Source organism: Heteronotia binoei, chromosome 16 (genome assembly GCF_032191835.1).
Source record: "Heteronotia binoei isolate CCM8104 ecotype False Entrance Well chromosome 16, APGP_CSIRO_Hbin_v1, whole genome shotgun sequence".
NCBI classification, from domain to species: Eukaryota; Metazoa; Chordata; class Lepidosauria; order Squamata; family Gekkonidae; genus Heteronotia; species Heteronotia binoei.
Genome location: NC_083238.1, coordinates 31,013,554 through 31,026,212, shown reverse-complemented (window position 1 = coordinate 31,026,212; position 12,659 = coordinate 31,013,554). Strand labels below are relative to the sequence as shown.

The following is a 12,659-nucleotide window of genomic DNA, read 5'->3' as shown; positions in this document are numbered from 1 at the left end:
CACTGATTTTGGGGTGTTGGGACTGTTTGTGTCATGAAGTACAAATGGTTTGTTTTGTGTTCTTCCAGCCATTTGGCCATAACCAATCCCAACAAGATATCCTTCAGGAAAATACAATATTAAAAGCCACTGAAGTACAGTTCCCAGTGAAGCCTGTTGTGAGCAGTGAAGCCAAGGTAATGTTTGTGAACTCAAGCCATACATTCTGGCGGGACCATTGTAGCTACCTCTTGATGTATTGCTTTTTAGGGTAAAAGTCAAGGAAACCTCCCAAATAAAAAAAATTAAGGGTCAGTCCTGAGCACAAAATATTAATAAATTTATAACAACATTAGAGGTTAGTCATTGACAAGTTATCTTAAAGTACAAAGCAAATTCAAAATAAATAACACACATATTAAGATTAATATTTCTTAATTTTTTATCATTCAGAATTTGTGGAAAAACTTGTAGTCTTTTATTTATGTTTTGAAGTACTGTTCTTGTAGGAAACTAATTAGAGGTAACTGTTTAACTATGAAAATTCATTGTGAGCATCTCACCTACCAGTTCCAGGTTTTTTCTTTGACATTTTGAGGGCCTGGCGGGAGGGGGACCCGTGGGTTTTTTCTCTCTGAGGGTTTTGGGCTTTTTTTAATTTTTTCACTGAAAAAAAACTAAAAATGTTGGTGAAGCATTGGAAAGCAACTCCTGTGAAATATTTACTTCCCTCCTGCAGAACAGCATTACCTATGCACTTTTGTGAGCTACTAGCATTAAAGCTGTGAGCTACTGCCTGAATTAGTTTTCTTTGGGGGCATTTTTTGTGAGCTAAGACAAAAAATGTATGAGCCGGAAGTTAAAAAACTGTGAACCAATTCACACTAACTCAGCTTAGAGGGAACACTGGTTAGTCGTAACCAAGGCTCTGTCTTATCTTGGGTTTAAATCAGGCTTTGTATCCTTGTTTAGAAGTGTGTCATGGTCAGAGTTCACCTTACTTAATCTGAGTGCATAGGTAATGCTGTTCTGCAGGAGGGAAATATTCTCTCCAGAGGTGGGAATATTTGGGGGCTCACTCTCAGTCTCTTAATCACAATTAAAAGAGCTCGTTGGTTACATCTGCACTGCCTCTTTATGCCTTCTAATAACTTGTTCTCATGAAAACTTAATGCTGAATTCAGTGCTTCATTCTGCTCATGCAAATTTCCCATTTTTATTCCCCAGTATGCTGCAGGCCCCGTTTCTGAGGGTCCACTGACATGCACCTCCTCTCCCGAGCAGGATTTTGGGAAGCATAATGGCTACAGCAGGAAGGGGCAGGGATGAAAAAAAAAATCCATTCCATGCATAGCATTAAACCTTATCATTCATTGTGAGCTGCTCGTGAAAATGGGGCGACTGTAGACCACTGTGCTGCTTGCAGCCCCTCACTTGTTTAAGCTCCTGCACAGATATTTTTATCTGGAAGAGGTCTGAGAAAGGAAGGTGAAACTTGCATAGATAATGAACAAAGGGCCTAGCCATCTGATCAGCAAGACAGGCTACATTTTCAGCTTTCCTACTGTTGATGCGCTCTGCCGTGGATAGCCCAGGCTAGTCAGATCATAGAACTTATGCAAGGTCGGCCGTGGCTAGTATTTGAATGGGAGAACTACAAGGAAGTCATCTTCATCCTCATCCTCTTGGAGAGGAGTGACAAGTGGAGTGTCTCAAGGATCTGTCCTGGGACCTGTTTTGTTTAATATCTTTATAACTGAACTAGATGAAGGAATAAAGGGGAATGCCTGTTAAATTTGCAGATGATACTATATTGGGAGGCATAGCAAATACAGTAGAAGACAGATATACAGGATGATCTTTACAGGTTGGGAAACTGGGATAAAACAAAATGAATTTTAACAGGGATAAATTTAAAATTCTGCATTTAGGTAGGAAAAATGCAATGCATCATTATAGGATGGGGAGACTTGTCTCGGCAGAAGTTTGTGCGAAAAGGTTCTAGGGATCTTCGTGAACCATATGCACAGAGCATGAGTCAGCAGTGTGATGCAGTGGCTAAAAAGGCAAATTCAGTTTGAGGTTGTATCAACAGAAGTATAGTGTCCAGTTCAAATGAAGTGATGGTATCACTTTATTCTGTTTTGGTTAGACCTCACCTAGAGTATTGTGTTCAGTTTTGGGCACCACAGTTTAAATATAGACAAGCTGGAATGTATCCAGAGAAGAGCAACGAAGATGGTGAGGGGTCTGGAGACCAAGCCCTTTGAGAAAAGGTTAAAAAAGCTGGGTATGTTTAGCCTGGAGAAGAGACGACTGAGAGGTGATATGATCCCCATCTTCCAAGTACCTGAAGAGCTGTCACATGGTGCAGAATTTTTTTCTGTTGCCCCAGAAGGTCGGCCCAGAACCAAGAGGCTGAAATTAAATCAAAAGAGTTTTCAGCTAAACATTAGGAAGAACTTCCTGACCGTTAGAGTGGTTCCTCAGTGGAACAGGCTTCCTCAGGAGGTGGTGGGATCTCCTTCCTTGGAGGTTTTTAAACAGAGGCTAGATGGCCATCTGACAGCAGTGCTGATCCTGTGAATTAAGCAGATCATGAGAAGGAAGGCAGGAAGTGTTGCTTCAGTGCTTAGTTCTTGTGGCCCTTTCTTACGTGCTCAGGGAAATGCTGTTCACTACTTTGGGATCAGGCAGCAATTTTTCTCCAGACCAGTTTTGTCAGGGGCCCTGGAGAGTTTTTTTTTTCCTTTTGCCATATTCTGGGCTTGGAGGAGGAGTCACTGGAGTTATATGTAGAGGGGAGGTACTTGTGAATTTCCTGTATTGTGCAAGGGGTTGGACTAGGTGACCCTGGAGGTCCCTTCTAACTCTATAATTCTATGAAGTCCAGGGTCGTGACTCAGAGGCAGATGATGGCAAAACACCTCTGAACGTGTCTTGCCTTCAAAACCCTAGGGGGATCACCTTAAGTCAGTTGTGACTTGACAGAACTTCACACCACTATTGAAGTACTTGTTAATTAATGCTCACAGTGTGCTAATGTAAAAGAAGCAATGGAGATTTTTTGTTTAGTCTCTCCACCCAAGATAATCAAGTTCTGTGAGCTTGGCAAGGCTGGGCTTGTGCCCCACTTCTGGGTTTAGATTAAAAATTTGTGCTGCTCAAGTTTCTTGTTCCACTCCCTCTGGCATTGTATCACTCCCCTTTGCCCATTGCACTGGTTTGCTTTCTCAACTAAATTTTGAAAAAATTTCAAATTGGTTGTGTTCCAGATATTGAAGCCTGCATTTATTATGCTAATTTAGGTTTCTGTAATTTATCCTAACTGCAAAAAATTTGGGGATTTGCCAATTCAGAGCATAAATATATAGAATACTAGACCTCCTTGGATGTAGTGTAAAAGGTATGGTAAGGGTGGCTAGACTTGTTTGAGGGAAGGAAGGAAAATAGAAATGAGAGAGAAGAAGAAGAAGAGAGGTGGAAAGAAAACAACTTTAAATGTATTCTCCAAGCCCCCCTACCCCACTGGTTGGCTTGGCATGGAAAAATGATTTAAAGAAATAAATGCCTTCTCCAAGTTGGCCAACGGGGTGTGGGGGCTTCAAGAGCCACACAATATGTGTGAAAGAGCCACATGCGGCTCCTGAGCCACAGTTTGGCCACCCTGGGTATTGTGAACCAGAAAAATACGAAATCTGCACCAAAATTTTTTGCTCATTACATGCTCATGAAGTTGCCCTAAATGAATTGCTGGGCCAATAAATTGTTGTTTCTGACTGCGGCTTTAAAATAAACGCAGCCTATGTGTACTGCAGAATGGTAAGTGCTCTATAAATGCTAAATTGTCAAAGTGCTTTATAAATATTCACAATATTAGGAATCCTGTGCATTTAAGCAAGATGGATTGGGGGAAGAGCTGTAGCTGAGAATAACCTAACAGCAGGTTCAGCGCCAAGTTCAAAACTGAACCAGGGGTTTCCAGCTGTTAAATCACAGTGCTGTACCACCCAGGGAGTAAGGGTGCCAAGTGCTTGAGTGTGTCTCCATAGTAGGATCCAGCGAACCGCTGAAACATTTTTATTTTGAAATTTTGTTCAGTTCTTTGTACCAGAGAGGTGAATCATAAAGCAGAACTCATTCCCTGTAAAAAGGATATACTGACGTGTTCCTTTTCCCACAGGCCTTTATTAGGCGTTGCTTGGCATACCGTAAAGAGGACCGTTTTGATGTCCATCAGCTGGCTAACGATGCTTACCTTCTCCCACACATGAGAAGATCAAATTCTTCAGGAAACCTGCATATGACTGGACTGGCAGCCTCTCCTACGCCACCTATATCAGGCATTATTCCCTACTGAAACGTCTTCACTCAGAAGGCTTGCCGTGTGTGATACCTTCGCAGGTTGCCTCAGTGAACTTCTGTTCGGAAACACCCGATTAGTGTTTTTACACAGCAGGACAAGTTTAACGATGGTGTTTTCATACTGTGGCGGTTTTGCATAAAGTCATTTCTTGTTACGGGACTCTGGATCATGGTCTGTGAAATACACGTACCTTCTGACTTTCATTAGAAAACATGGAAGGCCTAACTTTCGCTGCTTCCTCCAAGCAGACGTGTACTGCATTTTAAGACTGAAGTTAAAGGTGTGTGTTGAACTTGGGAGGAGGGGGAACACTGTAAATAATCTTTTTAATACTTTAAAATGCATTTGGTTGATACTGGAGAGTTATAATAAGGAGGGTAGTTTCATTATTTAAATAAAGAAGAAACGAAACAGAGCACAGAAGAACAACGTGTTGCCTCGACACAACAGCTAGACAAAAGAATCTTTCTTCCCAAGAAATCTATATTTCAAAAACAGAACACACAAAAAAAACCAAAGTTACAGATGAGTGCCACAACTGTGTATGTTAATTTCTTTGGATAGAAGTGTTTTAGTATTTTGATTTTAATTTGTTTGGGGGTGGGCAGGGGAAGGAATGCTTTAAAAACTGTTGGTTGGATGACTGTATTTCCAAAGTGGGTGGGGAAAAATTAGCTGTTTCAGTGAGGTAGCAGAAACTAGCCTGGAAACTAGTTCAGTTGTTTAAATAGCATTGCAATACTTAGCAGTGTTGTGAACTGCTAACTGCTACCCAGGCTTTTGAGGAGGGATTTACAAAGGCTATGTATGTAACCAAAAGCAAGCAGGTCATGTTCAGTGTTTCTATGCAGGATAATGACAAATTCCCTTCTAACTCTATTGTAAATTGTTGTACAGATGTCATATTTTCAGTTCAAAAATTTCAGCACCCTTATTCCTGTACAAATGTTTAAAGTATGGCTTTTTCTAATTGGATATTGTATTTTTTTTAAAAGTCTCCTTGAAGGCGCTTTTAATTGCTGCTAAATGATGTTGCTTTTGCTTTTGCAAAACAGAAAATCCAATGACCTCCTTAAGGTGCAAGTCAACTGTACGTCCTAGAGAGACTGAAAGTAGATAATTCATTAACAATCAAGGCATGTAAAACCGATCTGTGTTGGAACTATAAAGTACAGTTCAAGTCAGTTTCCTGAGCTCTTGAGTGCTGGAGCACGTTGATACTAGATGTAGAAGTTGTTTATGGTTATTCTTAGTTTCTGGAAGTTCTGTCTACAAGGTGGGAAGATGTTCCTCTAAAGAGATGTTTCTTGTGGCTTGTACAGATATTTTAAAAAATGTGAAACATTTTCTAGCTGCCTTGTACGGTAGAAACCTTTTTTCAGAATGCAGTATCTCTCTCTCTCTCTCTCTCTCTCTCCCATACAAGATTCCTTTTACTGTCACATTCATAATGCTGAATTCCTGTACGTAATTTTGTCCATGTTGCAGAAAGGGAGGCTGTATTACCACAGGTTTTTTTTTCATTTAATATTGTACAGTTAAACTGTGGCTCTTGTTTCTGATGTTGCAAGCCATTTTGTTTTTGTTGTACATAAAGATACATTAACTGCCTCCTTAAGATGCTGCTGAAATTGTAGAGAATGTAGCCAAAACAGTAATAAAATAATGACAGTTGGAATTTTTTAGTAGTTTTCATATAATTACTCCGGGGTATGAAGGAAGGTGTTCTTAAAAGTTCATCAGTGTGAAGCCATTTATTATCATCCTAACTGCCTATGTTTATCAGAAAATGCAATTCCAGCGTTAGGCTGTAGTAGAATTAAGGAAGGAAGCATGGGCACATGAATGAATCTGCCTTATCCTGAATCAGACCATTGGTCCATCAAGATCAGTATTGTTCTCTCAGATTAGCAGTGGCTCTCCAGGATCCCAGGCAGAGGTCTTTTGCATCATCTGCTACCTGATTCTCTTAACTGGAGATGCCAGGGATTGAACCTGGGGCCGTCCGCATGCAAAGCAGGTGCTGTATCACCACTGAGCCATGGTTCCCTCCCCAGTTTCAGTGAGTTGTACTTCTGGTTTCCAAAACCGCAGTGATGTCTAAAGTAGACCTCATACATTTCACTTTCTGTAAGATCTGTGAGCTTGAGAAGTAGTTGAGGCTGTCTTCTCCATGCAAGTAAAATTACCGGGTTCAGGAGGAGCTGTGTTAGATTGGAGGGGGGATTTTTCTGCTGCCACCTTCTACTTCAACCTGCTTTGTTCCCCCAAATGGTGGCTCCCCTGAGAGTCAGTGGACTCCAGAAAAGAGCAAAGTAAAGTAAAGTAGGTGACTGGAATGGAAGGGGTCATTGTAAAAATTCATCCCTTTCCTCCAGTTCTGCAGGCAGAAAAAGTTGAAAACCCTACTATGCTTCACACTATTGCAGAAGAGGATGAATCAGAGGTGGTGATCATTCATGCATCATTCCTTCCCTGGTGATAATGCTTTAAGCCTACAAATATAGTTTTAGTTCATCCTAAATTGATCATTTGCAGATCTATAGTAGTGTATTTTTGTTACTGAGTGGTATACCTGCACTGTTTTTGGGGTTTTTTGCACTAGTAAATAGACATGTCCCAATATTCCTTCGTTTTGTTACAAGGGGAAATCAAACCTCAGCAAAGAATGCCAGGCCAACAAGATCTTGAGGGTTTATGATATCCCAGACAGGATGAATTAAGTAGATGTGTAGAGCTGTAGCCAGTTTTTTCCTATCATAATGTTAAATTAAATCCCCTTCTTTTCTTCCAAACATTTGTTTAACTGCCTTTTCTTGAGCCAGTGGTTACCATCATAAATAAGGCCTTATTCTATCATTATCCTTGGAGAGATGAACATGAATTTAAATGAAATTTGGAGAAAATCTTGACTGAATTAGTTATCTGGCTTTGTTTCGGTGTAGGAACTTGCTTTACATTAGTCAAATGGACAAAATTTGACTTAAAGCAAATAAACCAATCCCCTTCTGCATACATTTTCACAGCTGACCCATTTCATAGTATGTGTTTGCAAATGGCAGTGCTGTTTTGAGCCTCAATATTTTCAAAAAAAACCCAGTAGAACTATTCTTTATGGTTAATATCTACCTGATTGAACAGTACAGCACAATACTTAAGTCTAATCCTGGGACTTTGCATGTGCAAGCCAGCTGGAAAGAAGAATTTCTATAATTCTAGAACTTTATAAGCTGCTGGAGTTCTTCTCCCCTCCTGTCTGGAGGTGGCATTTCCTGCCCAAACTGGCACATGACAAGAGATGGGAGAGCACTCTTCCTTCAGTCTTCACCATTGTAAGGAGAGGATTGTTAATCAAAAACTCTTCATCCGTGACTTCTTCATGAGGTTTTCTTTGTTTGTTTTTTGTGCTCTTCTCTGCTGTCTTCGGGGTGTTGAGACGGCAATGTTTAAGAAACGTGCAGACTGCAGCACTAAATGGCCCAGTTCGATGAACATTTGTCTTCCTTGTTCTGTCTGAGGGAACCACATAACATTGCGATTTGTGAGTTCTGCCAATAGTTTCCCCCAAGGGTGATGCATGGGAGAAGGCCCCAAAAGTGCCCACCTCCCTGTCCAAAATGGGCCCCAAAACCTTGGTGTCAGCGCCCTCTTCAGCCTCAGATATGAGTGGCAAGCAGGTTCTGAGACCGTCATTGACTCTGACGGCAGTTTTATCCTCATGGCTTCTGTGTTGGACCTGCTCTCAAAAAAGTCCAAGAAGAAACACCTGTTGCTTTGACATTCATCCCTGCACTGCTGTCCACCATCTTCATTGCCACTTCATAGCTTGCCTTTGCTTCTTCAAGACCAGTCCTTGCCTCCCGCTCATTCCCAGTTGCCAGTTCTGTCCATGTCAGCAGAGCAGGAAGCAAGATCTTCCCTGTTGCTGAGAGCTCCATGGTCTCCACCATCGTGGGATGACAAGGTCTTCGAGGTGCCTGATCCCCCTCTGGTTTAAGTTCCTTCTCTCTCGAAAGTACCAGATCCATCCTCAGCAAAACGGTTCCATTAGGCTCCATGGTTCTCATGGTGCTTTCCCCCAGTGGGATTAGTGGGAACAGCAACCTCCTTGGGCAACAACTGCTTCAATGGACACAAACCGTATAGGATCTGAAAAGTGCCCCTCAGCTCCAGTGATGTTAAGAGCACAGTGCCTTATGTCTCCCTTGGAACCATTTGACTTTGGCACTGAGGATGCTGCAATTCATGGTTCCAACCTCAAATTCAAGGCCCCATCCATAGCTTTCCTGGACGACACCATGGGCTCCCACTCTCTGGTTTCACCCACCGAGTAGCTTCTGCATATGGCACAAGTTATTGGAACTGGATGTGGCTTCAATGGACCCAATGCCCACAGATCTGATCCTGAAGGTGCTGTATTCCGAAAACATGGGATTTGTAGCCTTCCCTATGCTCCAAGGCCTCCTCAATATGGCAGCTGGGATCTGGTTGGAACTAGCCTCTGTCCCCACTCCAGCCAAGAATCTAGAGAACCTCTACAGGGTAAAGAAGTGGAATGCGAGTTTTTGATGCAGCATCCTTCAGCTAACTTCCTGGTTACAGAGGTGTTACCCTTCTGGCAAAGGGCAGCGGTTCACACCTCACCCCTTGAAAATGATGAGCACAAGTTGAATTCTCTAGGGAGGAAGATCTACATCTCTGGCACCACGGGTCTTTGAGCAGCTAACTTTGTGGCAATTAGAGAGAGGTACCAGATGTTCCTCAGAATGTATGGCACAGTACCTGGACTTCTCGCCAAAGACAAGAGATCTCTGGTTAAGATTTTCCAGGCTGAGAGGAAACAACAACTGAATACAACCCGCCATGCCTTTGATTGTTGAACCAGAGCATCCAGCACAGCACTTTGACAAAACTTTTGGCTTAGGTCCTCTGTTGTACTAGCAGCCACCAGGACAAATTCAAGGACATGCCTTTTAAGGGAAAGGAGCTATTCAGTACCTAGATAGCACCCTAGAAAAGATGTGAAAAAACAAGCTCACCAAAAGGTCTTTAGAACTTACAGCAGCACTTTCCTCCTTGAGGAAACCAAGGTATTTTCCAAGACACTCCTAATCCAGTACTCCAGGCCCAACCGTTATGAACCTGTGTAGCAGTCATTATGTCCATCATACCTTCAGCACCATTAGAGCAGGAAGCATCAGGGAAAGCAAAGAGGGAAACCTCAGCCTAGCCCTCCCAGGGAGCAGTCAAGTAGAGGTAAATCCTTCACATGACTAGCCAGTCATGGCTATTTTTTTGGAGTTTGAGTCCTCTCCCCACTTCAACCTGCCTAGCACTTCCCCTCCTGAGCCTCCTCCTCTGTTGAAATCTGAGGTGGGAGCCCTTCTTGGAAAAGGGGAAATAAGGGAGGTTGCACTGGCACATTGTACCCAAGGTTTCTTCTCTAGGTGCTTCCTTATCAGGAAGCTGCGGGGGGGGGGGGGGGGCTATGGCCTGTTTTAGATTTATGGGCCCTCAATAAGTTGTTAAGGATAGCCAATGTCTTGACCTGAGGACATAGTTCACAGTCCTGGACCTTAAGGATACCTATTTTCACATAACGATTAATGAAGACTGCATGAAGTTTCTCAAGTTTCACTGTGGAAAACTCGTTTTGAGTACTGTGTCTAGCATTTTGGTCTGGCCACAAAATTGCATGTCAGTAATCATGGGAGTTAGGCTCCACAAATATTACATACAGTTGTTCTCTGGCACTTCCAGTATGTGTTGGGGGTGGCAGTGACTTTTCAGTGAGTGGGCACTGGTTGGCAAGGGAATCCACCCTACATATCAACCTCCTAGAGATTAGAGCGATCAGATATGTTCTCACAAGGTCTCTCTCCCTTTGCAAGGAGGCTTCCTGCATATGGCAAGAGCTTATCCACATGAATGCCTCTCTTCAGACCATCCAAATGTCAGAGCAGACTATCTGGACAGAGCATTAGGCTCTGACCTCAGGCGGTTACTCAACCCACAGTACTTAACACCAGTGTTTCAAGGGTAGGGGTGCCCCAAAGTTAACCTTTTCACATGACCCTGGAACACCAAGTACCTCCATTTTTGTTTAAGGGCCCCTCATTCTTTTGGTGATGTGTTCCACTGGCAGGGGGAGTTTCTCTGTGTCCCACTGCTCTTGAAAATCAAGGCAGAAAGACCACACTGTATTCTGATTGCTCCGCTCTGGCCCGAGAAGGTTTGGTTCCCCACTCTATGGGGGCTGTCTCAGGGGATGCACATTTCCCTTCCAGCAGTTTGTCCTCCTTCCATTTGATCCTCTAGTGCTCCACAATTTGCTGTCCCTTTACCTGACTGCTTGCCTGATCCAGGGAAGCCTCCATGTTTAGCTAGGGTCTTCGCAGGAGCTCTCACACAGATCCTATGGGATGTTTTTTTTTTTTTTCCAGATGGGCCCAGGGCTTTTTTTTGCAGCAGGAACTCCTTTGCATATTAGGCCACACACCTCTGATATAGCCAATCCTCCTGGAGCTTACAGTAGGCCCTCTAATAAAAGCTCTGTAAATTCTTGGAGGATTGGCTATGTCAGAGGTGTGTGTCCTAATATGCAAAGGAGCTCCTGCTACAAAAAAAAGCGCCCTGCTCATGCCTATTACCAATTATTTTTGATTACCTGTTCTCCCTCAAGGATAGGGGTCTATATAAAGATAAATCTGACAACTATCTCTGTTACCATGACAAGATTGAAGGTTCTGCTGTTTTCTCAGCGCCCCAGTCTGAGAGATCTCTAAGAAAGTTGCTTAATTTATTTGTACCATCTGTCTGGCCTACCACCTGCTTGGAGTTTGCCCTTGGTTCTGTGCAGTTTACTTCACAAACTAGCTACTTACTGTCCTTAAAAACTGCATTCTTGGTGGCTATTGCATACCCCTCAGACAGGGAGGGGAGAAGAGCACTCCAGCAGCTTAGAAAGCTCTAGAATCATAGGGATTCCTCTCCATGGCTGGCCTGCGCATGTGCAGTCCCATGTGTGCTTTCACAGAAGACTGTTCAACAATCAACAGTTGCAGGTAAGTGCAACCATGTTTATCAGCAACTTCTTGACTTCAGTAGGATTTCCAAATACATGTGGTTATCAATACAGTGCTTGTAACTCCTGAAATGACATTAGGCTGCACGATTGAGAACTTGAGGAGCTCTTTCCATTTAATGGGATATGCTCCAACTTCAAAGCAGCACAGCGTTTCCCAAAAGGCCTGTGCCAAACCTTCTTACGCTCCAAGTCATGAACCATGTTAACATTGGATGAGAGTTCTCCACCGCAAGCAATTGGGGAAGAGTACAGTATTTCCATCCAGGCTGAGAAACTGCCACTTCTGCTACGGTTCTTGCGAGTTTTCAGCTGTAAGAATGCCAGAAATAATGAAAACGGGGGATTGTTTCCTCTCAGGTGTCCATATTCAGTCAATCTTCCAGGCAGAGTGATTTTGTTCTGGATCACTCAAGTTCTACCTTTCCTTAGTGGATGAAATCCTCTGTATATTTCTACTTTCACCTTTCCAAATCCGGATAAACTATATCAAAATACCAGCTCTCCTTCCAAGGAGAACTCTACCAGTTAATATTTTCACTAGGTCATATTTCTTGGTTAAAAAAAAATATGAGCTGTCTGATTTGGAACTGAGGTGAGTTGTAATATTTCTCCCCATGAAATTGACTTCAATAGATTTTTTTTTGTGAGATTTCAAATTCCCATTTACCTTTTAAATGTTTTATGTCCTTTTTAGTCTACCAATTAAGAAGGAAAAAAAATTTGGGGGAGAAATCCATTAATTTATTTAGATTTATTACTATTTTTAAGTAGTCACAGAACCTTTAATTTTTAAGTAGTGTTACAGGAGATGTAAATCTGGAAATGCTTCATTTTGCAGTCTCTACCTACAAGTTAAAACGTGAATATCTGATTCCAATCTCTCCTTTGGTTAGCTACGTTTAAATTGTTTAGTAAAAATTTGTTAGGCACAGTTAGTTTACATTGCAAACAATCTTTTCTATTTAAAAAAAATCTACTGGGAATGGTAGTGGACAGTATAAATATCTGGGACAATAACACTAGATTTATATAAACCATTGTGACCCATCCCATATCCCTACCTTTGTCTCTGGATCTTTTGTGGGCACAGACTAAAAAAGCAGGAGGTTTGGGGCAGGGAAGAAGGGGGAAGGTTTTCTCCAGATGTGAGACGCCTCCAATGTCAGCAGCATTGATTAGAATTGTTTTGACATTGTTGGCTTCCAGATGCAATTAACTGCGTACATT

The 12,659-nt window shown here is 42.3% G+C and overlaps 1 protein-coding gene across 1 annotated transcript in view; it reads left to right on the top strand.

The window, feature by feature from the left end:
• The window catches only part of TLK1 (tousled like kinase 1), an 85,867-nt gene extending 79,844 nt beyond the window's left edge, over nt 1-6,023 (top strand). The window contains exons 20-21 of the mRNA XM_060257466.1: nt 69-176; nt 4,163-6,023. Coding sequence (XP_060113449.1) covers nt 69-176; nt 4,163-4,339 — 285 coding nt within the window. The 3' untranslated portion in view covers nt 4,340-6,023. The remainder of the gene's footprint in view (nt 1-68; nt 177-4,162) is intronic.
• Nucleotides 6,024-12,659: the final 6,636 nt, after the last annotated feature.